Consider the following 9,130-nt stretch of genomic DNA (forward strand, 5'->3'; position numbering starts at 1 on the left):
TATATTATATATAATATCGTAAAAATTGAAGAATATATGTTAAGTAATTAATAAATTACACTTCTAAACTGGCATCTAAACTTTCTTAATATGGATATCGATAGTTATATTTTATATAGTCCAAGTGCATGACACCCCACATAAAGCACAAATCTTTATAATGTTATTCTAGAAATTAATGCGAATAAAAAATCCTAATAACAAATATAATATCGTAATTTCGTAAAATATATTTCTTTAATCGCTATTTTTAATAATGTATATATTTTTGTAGGTATATGCTTTCAGTTATGATTCCGATGAATCATATTCCACTAAATATTAACTATTAAATGATTTTTTTATATATTATTCTATAAAATTATACAAAAATATCCTACGACAGATGTAATATTAGACAAAGAGAGTTATTAAAATAAATTTATTTCACAATATTTTATATTCTAAATGGGAAATGCTTTGGAAAGACGTTATACTATTAAGTGTATTCTTTCCCAAGCGGAATCTTTCTCGAGTTTTATCTAGTGATTAAAATATATATGGAAGAACTTCTAGAGTGAAAACCGCATTAAACATTGCGTATTTTATCACGATCCGTGTGTTCTCCCGTAACATAACTATTGTTCAGCAAGCGTGTGTGTGTTACTTCATAAAAATATTCAGCATTTATTTATTAACGTTGACAACGAATGGAAATATTAACGATAGATTGCATTACTATTTTAAAATAAAACGAAGATTTCGTCATATATTTTAAAATAAAAAATATATTTTTATACTAATAATGTAATTAATTTCTTCACGTAAATATGTCATAGTAGAATGCACGTATATGTGTATTTCTCCGCCTATCTAATTTATATGTAATTCTTTTATATATTTAACTATTATTTTATATATTTAACTAGTAAATTAGTTAATAAAACCTAGATCTTTTAAATCAACTTTTTTATTTTTGTTACCACTCGCTTGATATCCATGCCTTAATTTTTGCAATATTTTCGCATCCAAAGAAAATCTAACATATGTTATTAAAATATTAGGCAATGGTTTCGCGACATTGCAAATATTATAATATTTCAACTTTCTTAAATATTGTTAACTTTCTCTAGTAATTATGTAAATTATGTATACGAAAGGGTAGACCAAGGATTTTGAACAAAGGCACGTATCAAAGCAATTCTTATTTACATATTATTCGAATATTTTATATTTACTGAAGTTTATGTATTACTGAGGTTTATGTATTACTGAGGTTTATGTAGGATTTCCAGAAACCATATATTTAAACTGTTACTTCTATAATATTATAATTACATTAAAATGTCATTTTAACAACTTTCTATGCATCCAATGTATTCGTTTATTATTACCAGTATTCTTTAAATAAAAACAATATCAAGTATAATGTCTACAGATAAACATAAAACATATTTTACAATAGACATGTTTTGTTTTGTTTTTATTCCTGAATGTATGTACATGAGTGTGTGCACATCATATGTGATACAATTGTAGAAGTGTGATAATGCTTTGGAAACTATGCTTATTGTGATACTTAATGCGTAAAGTAGATATTCGATTATATTTTGCACGAAATTACACAGCTGATTTTCAATCAAACGAGGCGATTTGTCACACTTATTTATCGGTTACATATTAATTATTTCTGTAAAAGAATTATATTCGGAGCATTTTATAAGTATGTAGAACAAATTGCAAGAATCATTTTAATAATATACCTTTTTATTTAGCCGTTCGCAGGAATTTTGGACATGGTTTTCCTCGCTGCTGACGTCATCAATCCAATATGGCCACAATGACTGATAAGAAAACTTAAAGAAAAGTGCTGTAAACAAGATATTGAAAATATTTTATTATTAAAATGGAAAATTGTGCAATTATTTAGGACATTAACAACTGGAAATATACTAGAATCCGTTAATCTACTTTTATCTCGTCGAATAGAACTATATATGCGGCGATGAGGAGAAGAATTTTAACAATTATACCACAAATTACTCCACATTCTACATATACATATGCTTCACAAATGCATGTACCGTGTGAGTCAATAATTATTGCCATTTGGAATACCTTCGAAACAAAGTTGGTGTTACGTAGTTTAAGCAAGTCGTGCACGACTTAGGATAAGTACGAAAAAATATACACGTATACGTGCATATACGAGCACGCATACGCATACGCACATATGCGTATATATATATATATATATATATATATATATATATATATATATATATAAATAATCTTAAGGAAACGAAACCACCGAGTAGAATTCAGAATTCAGAATTCCGAGTAGTATTCGGAACCTCAAAACATTTGGTGCCTTCTGTGAGGTGTATCTGGACAGAACGAAAGGAGGAACAAAGACAGTTGGTTTCATACGTGCAAGGAGACAAATCAGACAGATTGGAGAAGTATCATCAAACGTGGTGAAACCCAATAACGTAAGTCGTTCACTCCTAATCCTAACCTCAACCGCAAAATTATGTCAGAAAGAACAAAAATCCTCATACAAAGACGAACCTCCTTAAAGTCTTAGATTACACTCTTCAACAATTTAATCGACAAAGATAAATTAAACCACGTGACGTTGAAATTACAAATCGCTCGCTTAACGGATCTGTTTCATGCTTTCGAGAATTCTAACGACGAACTTATCGTGTTAGATCCGGACGGCAGCCATCAGGATGAACTTGAAAACATTCAAGAACGGTTTTATTCGCTCGCGAACAAAGTCGAGAACATGTCAAACGTGGCGAGTACTTCGCAGTCGATAATTAGTGCTGCAAACGATGAAACGCGTAGCAAAAGTACATCTGTAACAGTCAAAAAACGACGTATCAAATTGTCAGAAGTGCCGTTGCCTATATTCGATGGCAAATACGAAAACTGGTTGTCTTTCAAAAACGCGTTCAGTAATATGATATACAAACGGACTTGTCGGACGTAGGCAAACTATGTTACTTAAAATCCACGTTAGTTGGCGACGCAGCTAATAAGATAAAAATCCTCGCTATTGATGGGATAAATTACACGAATGCCTGGAAGTTGTTGGAGTATTAATCTCGTGGCATTGATTTCATTGATTTTAAACATGACGGTATTAGATAGGGAAACAACCAACGGCTTATCTAAACTCGCCAACGATATAGAACATGTGGTTGCATTGAACGCCTTAAATGTTTCCGTCGGATCTGAAATGTTAGTAGACATCATGGAAAGTAAATTACCAAATACTACGTTAGAAAAATGGGAGGCGAATTTGGAGAGAGACGAATTCCCAAAAGTAGACCAAATGTACGAATTGCTGTATAAAACCGCGGTTTGCACGTCAAGACGTGAGAATGCCAAAGCAAAGACAGCAGGTTTTAACAAAGATGTAGCCGATGTTCCCGTTAAAAGAAAGCGAAATTATTTCGAATCAATCCTCCTTAGTAACCGTGCCGCGCAAGTGCATAGCTTGTCACAACAAAAGACATCCGCTTTATCAATGCGATAAATTCAAACAAATGCCCGTACTTAAACGCATAGAGGTAGTGAAAACCGCAAAGCTTTGTTACAATTGCTTGCGTTCGCATCGAGACAGCCCTTGTAAATTCTCCAATTGCCCAATTTGCCAAAAACGACATAATACGCTATTGTATTGTGACAAATATGCAAACGTTAAAAACCAGATACGACGCAACCCACAACTAGTAACACAGCATGACTAGTCGATCAGAGTCGAAGGAGAAATGTATGTCTCGCGACCTTATCACCTACCTCATCGCCACAATTGTTAACGAGTGCGATGGTGTATATTCGAGATCGTAAACATAATCTGGTTAAGATACGCGCGTTACTAGATACGTGCGCTTCTGCAAATTTCCTTTCGGAAAATATTGTGAGACGATTAGGCTTACACATAGTCGCATGCTCGACGCCTATCAGCGCGATAAACATAATGTGCACCGAATCCAAAGGTTTGGTGGAATTAACGATACAGTCGGTGATTGATGATTATTGCAAAGAATTAACATGTTTGACGATACCATCCGTTACAGACTTAATTCTGTGTAGTATATTTCCACGTAGTTCGATCAATATACCTGCAAATGTTAGATTGGCAAATCCCGAATTTCGCTTGCCACGATCGGTAGATTTATTGATAGGTTCCGGTACGACATTGTCGATGTTCTCCATCGGTCAAATCAATTTATCGCGGGAAGGTCACGATCTATACCTACAAAAAACGTGTCTAGGTTGCAGGTGGTACATCGATACAAGAAGCGACAGAAACGGCATGTTATCTAATGTTAGAAAATCAGTTAGATAAATTTTGGAACATTGAGAAAATCGCGACGGACAAACCGAAGTCAACGGATGAGATTAAATGCGAAACGCATATTTTAAACACTGTACGTCGTAACGAGACAGGACGGTACGTCGTCCGCTTACCGTTTCGAACGTCTAAAAAACGTCTTGATGAGTCGCGAATAGGAGCGCTAAGGCGTCTATCGTCGTTAGAACGTACACTCAACGCGAACGTGACTCTAAAAGACGAATACACGCAAATCTTGGAAGAGTATCTAAAATTAGGTCATATGTCCGTAGTAGAGACACCCGACACCATCGGATATTATATGCCACATCATGCAGTCATTAAGGAATCAAGTATTTCCACTAAGGTTCGTGTTGTATTTGACGCGAAAACAAGCAGTGGGATGTCGTTAAATAACATGCTATTAATAGGACACACAATCCAAGACAAATTGTTTGCGCATTTGATTTGTTTCCGTACATATAGAATAGTGCTTACCGCAGATATAGAAAAAATGTATCGACAAGTGGTATTACACCAAGACGATAGGAAATATCAGCAAATTCTCTGGCATAGAAACAACAAGTTAGAGACTTTCCAGATAAATAGGTTCACGTTTGGCGTCTCTTTTTCACCATTTCTCACGATCCGCGCTATAAAAGAACTCGCAGATGACGAAAGTCATATACATTCTAGGGCAGCCGAGATTATTAAAACGCAGCTGTACGTAGATGACTTATTAACCGACGCCGAGACGGTCGACAAAGCTCGCACAGTTAGATAAGAAATAACAAATTTATTATTCACTTAAAAAGAGTTATTCGGTCATATTTAGTACGAAATTACACAGCTGACATTCTATCAAAACGAGGCTATTTGTTACATTTATTTAGCGATTATATATTAGTTATTTCGGTAAAAAAAATTGTATCCGGAGCATTTTATATGTATGTAGAACAAACTGCAAGCATCATTTTAATAATATAACTTTTTATTTAACGGTTTGTAGGAATTATGGACACGGCTTCTTCGTTTTTGACATCATTAATCCAATAGAGCCACAGTGACTGAAGAGTCTTAAAGAAAAATTTTTCAAAGAATATATTGAAAACGTCTTACTGTTAAAATAAAAAATTGTGCAATTATTTAAAAAATTAAAAATTATTTAAATATTTTGCAATTATTTAAAAACTGAAAATACACTAGAATCCGTTAGTCCACTTTTGACTTCAATGGTTTTTGTGCCGATGTGCTAGTTAAAATCAACAGTGTCTAATCCGTGATAAAATTATGCTCCGCGATCATATCCACTCCTTAGTAAAATCTGCTTGAAATTCCATAATTACATATGGTTGTTTAAATGACGAACCGGCTACATAAATATGGTAAAATGTATTATAAATTTCAACATAAATCACTGAATTCTTTCATTTGTATTTAGCACAAAGCTCGGTATCGTAATGATCCTGCTCAAAATTTGGTCCTACTAATATAATTGTTAAGTCCTTTATGTGACATAAAAAATGTAAGTGGATTTCGCAAGTTTTAAATATTCCTTTTTTAAAGCATTTAATGCTACCATGTGAATAATACATTTAAATGCAAACATTTGAATTGAGTAAAGTAATTGATAATATTTGAATTGAGTATAGAAACATAACTGCTTAACAAATGTTCTTGTTCATTTTTCAGATCTGTAACAAACGATCACAAGGCAAGACTCAAATGGTACAAATCTTCTTATCTGCCACAATCATTACACAAACGATATTGTATTTCAAGATCTAATACTCCACGAATATAGATAACCGTTACTCTAAATAGAATGTCGCAAATAATCTTGTAGGATATATTTATAAGTTATCACATGTAAACAGCAAAACAAGAAAGAGGCACAACGAAGTGGAAAAAGTTGCAAGTTTTGAAACTATTATTAATAACATTAAGAAAGTAAGGGTTTGAATTATTTTTGTTTTATGTATGACTTATTGATGAATATTCGTCCAAATTGTACCCAATTATATACGCATTCTAAGTAAGACGCAATACTATATAAAAGAATTTGTATTATGTTAATTATTGAATTATGTTATATTAAAACTTCTCTGAGTAAACTTTATATAGGTACCATTAAAGGAAACTTTTATACAAGCTAAGTAAAAGATGTTTTATAATTAATATAAAATTTTATTATTCTACAGCTCAGTTAAAGTACGAAACTCTAATAACAAATATAATGTCGAAAGAATTTAATATTTACGTTATATTCAATTTTCCATATAACATATTTTTGTTATATACTTTTGTTATATACTTCTCTATACTTTTCTAAGTACTTGTTTAATTATAGGAGATGATAAACTATATTCCACTAAATATTATCTATCTATAATAGTGAATCACTTAATATTATGGGGAATGTAAAATTTATTAAGCTTTTTAAATTTAATTTACGGTAAGCCAACATTTTTTCCTTCACAATTCATAAAGCATTGTTACTCTGATATTTCCATATTAGAATATTTATTCTTAATTCAGGTAGCATATACTGTTAATGCATTGTGTGATCGTGTTGCAAAGCTCCTAAATTTTAACTTTCCGTATTTATTGCGCAAATGAAATGTGCAAGAATATACACTAGATTTTAACACGTTTTACACGACAATTTTGAATAATCCAAATATGCATTGTTTTTACTCTAATATATGCATCCTATCTTTAAAATTATATTTTTAAACTGTTATATTCCTACTCAAATTAAACGTAAAATTAAAAACTATCTATTCTATTTCTAACTATCTAATATATTTGTTTATTAATATCAGTGACTATTACATAAAAACATCGCAAGTACAATAAAAAGTGCCTCTTATTAAAAATATTCATAATTCATTTGTACAAATAACACATATATTATATCATATACAGAAATGTTATCAACGTAATGCTAAAATCGTATACAAATATTCCAAATCGTTTAGTAAGGTCTCCATAAAGCACGTGTGTTATGATAGACAGTTACATAATCATTACGAAAATATACAGAACCAGTCTCCAAATCCCTCCACGGTCTCCAAGATCTAAAAGGATTTTTAGCACTATGGAGTGGTTCTAAATGCGAACCTAAAATTTCTTTTAAAATAGACACGTTCTGTTCTGCTTTTTCTTCCGATGTGGTAGTTAAAATTAACGGACAGTGTCTAATCCGCGATAAAAATATGCTCCGCGAACATGTCCACTCATTACTAAAATCTGCTTGAAATTCTATAATTATATTTGGTTTTTTAAAAGACGGACCGGCCACATACATATGGTAAAATGTACTATAAATTTCAACATGAAGCGTTGTACATCTGTGTTTGCAGAAAGAACAAAGTTCTTTGTCATAATGTTCCTGCTCAAAATTTGGTCCTACTAGTATAATTGTTAGTTCCTTTACGCGACATAAGAGATGTATAAATATTTCCCAACCATTTACATACTCCTTTTCTAAGGCATTTAGTGCTACAACGTGAATAACGTATTTAAATGCATGTGTTAAACGTGCGGATGAAATGAGTGGTTCTAGCAAACCAGCATTCTTCATTCCATAATATAATGTTAGCGGTCCTGATACATAATCACAGTAGAAATATTTATAATATATTGCAGCTATACTGTTGTATCTTCCGGTAGGACGCCCATATAATCTAATAAATGTATTCATGTCATTAAAAGATATTCTTTGACTAAAAGGTATTTTTATAAGTTTAGTGAATTTTATGTCAGTGAATTTGTGTACACTAGTCACGATATTAGTGTTGATATATAAAACAAACTGTTGGCATTTTTGCTCATGCAAACCTTGAAATATCTGTACATGGTCAATACAATAATATTCCGAATAACACGTTGTACAGTGTAACAAATTAATCTGTCTATGACAAATAGAGCATGATTTTGCAAAAAGAATCATCTGTTCTTCATACGTCTTTAGCTTACGTGGAATCCATTTTTTAATTGAGCTTAGAAATTGTTGTCTTAACGTGATCCAATTAGTTAAACTTAAAGCACAGTCTCGACGTATTTCATTCTCTCGTAAAAATCGGTTTATATATCCACAGATCTGCATATGGTATGGACGATGCAACAATCTGTGTTCAGGAGTGCAATAAGAGATCATATCGCACAGATTACATGATATAAAAGATCCATTGTTTACTTTCTTGCAGACGTGGCAAATGTTTTCGTGAAAGAAGCTATTATAATTATTAATATTAATACGTGGATCGAATACGTGGATCGAATTCACATCGATTACTTTAGAAAAATTACTCATGGTGGGATATTTTGTTCGACATATGATATCAATTTAGAAATGAAGTGTATTGCTTCTTGTAATAGAAATAATGTAGTCGTCTGTCCACATCAGATTTATAACTTAGCTGTTCACATTTCAGATCTATAGCAGACTACTGTAGGGGCGACATTAAGAAGTCCTTTGGTTCGCTAGTTATTATTGATAAACTGATTTGGGTATTTGAAAATGTAACGAAAAACAAATAAACGTTATTAAATAGAATGTTGCAAATAGACACGCATAGGATTCTTATAATTTTTTATTACATGTAACTTGTGTATCAAAAAAAATATTGAAGAAAGAGGAAGTTGAAAGTTTTTAAACAATCATTAATATTTTGAAAAAGTGAAAATATGTATTATTGTTGCTGTATATATATCTTACTAACAAATATATACAAATAGTATACATGCGTCCTGTAAACAATATATATATATATATATATATATATATATATATATATA

At 31.6% G+C, this 9,130-nt stretch overlaps 2 protein-coding genes across 2 annotated transcripts in view; one reads left to right on the plus strand and one right to left on the minus strand.

Annotated features, from left to right (window-relative positions):
* LOC116853594 overlaps positions 1–8,783 on the minus strand; it is a 10,486-nt gene extending 1,703 nt beyond the window's left edge. Inside the window, exon 1 of the mRNA XM_032834721.1 lies at positions 8,708–8,783. The gene's annotated coding sequence lies outside the window, so the exon portion shown is untranslated. The remainder of the gene's footprint in view (positions 1–8,707) is intronic.
* Positions 4,320–5,111, plus strand: LOC116853591. Its single transcript, XM_032834718.1, has one exon. The coding sequence runs from the start codon at positions 4,320–4,322 to the stop codon at positions 5,109–5,111; it is 792 nt and encodes a 263-aa protein (XP_032690609.1).
* Positions 8,784–9,130: the final 347 nt, after the last annotated feature.

Source organism: Odontomachus brunneus, unplaced genomic scaffold (assembly GCF_010583005.1).
Source record: "Odontomachus brunneus isolate Ranch 3 - 2012 unplaced genomic scaffold, Obru_v1 Obru_scaffold_368, whole genome shotgun sequence".
Taxonomy (NCBI): domain Eukaryota; kingdom Metazoa; phylum Arthropoda; class Insecta; order Hymenoptera; family Formicidae; genus Odontomachus; species Odontomachus brunneus.

Excerpts from the sequence above, each read along its gene's own strand:
- LOC116853591 (XM_032834718.1), top strand. The coding sequence starts at position 4,320 with ATGTTAGAAAATCAGTTAGATAAATTTTGGAACATTGAGAAAATCGCG.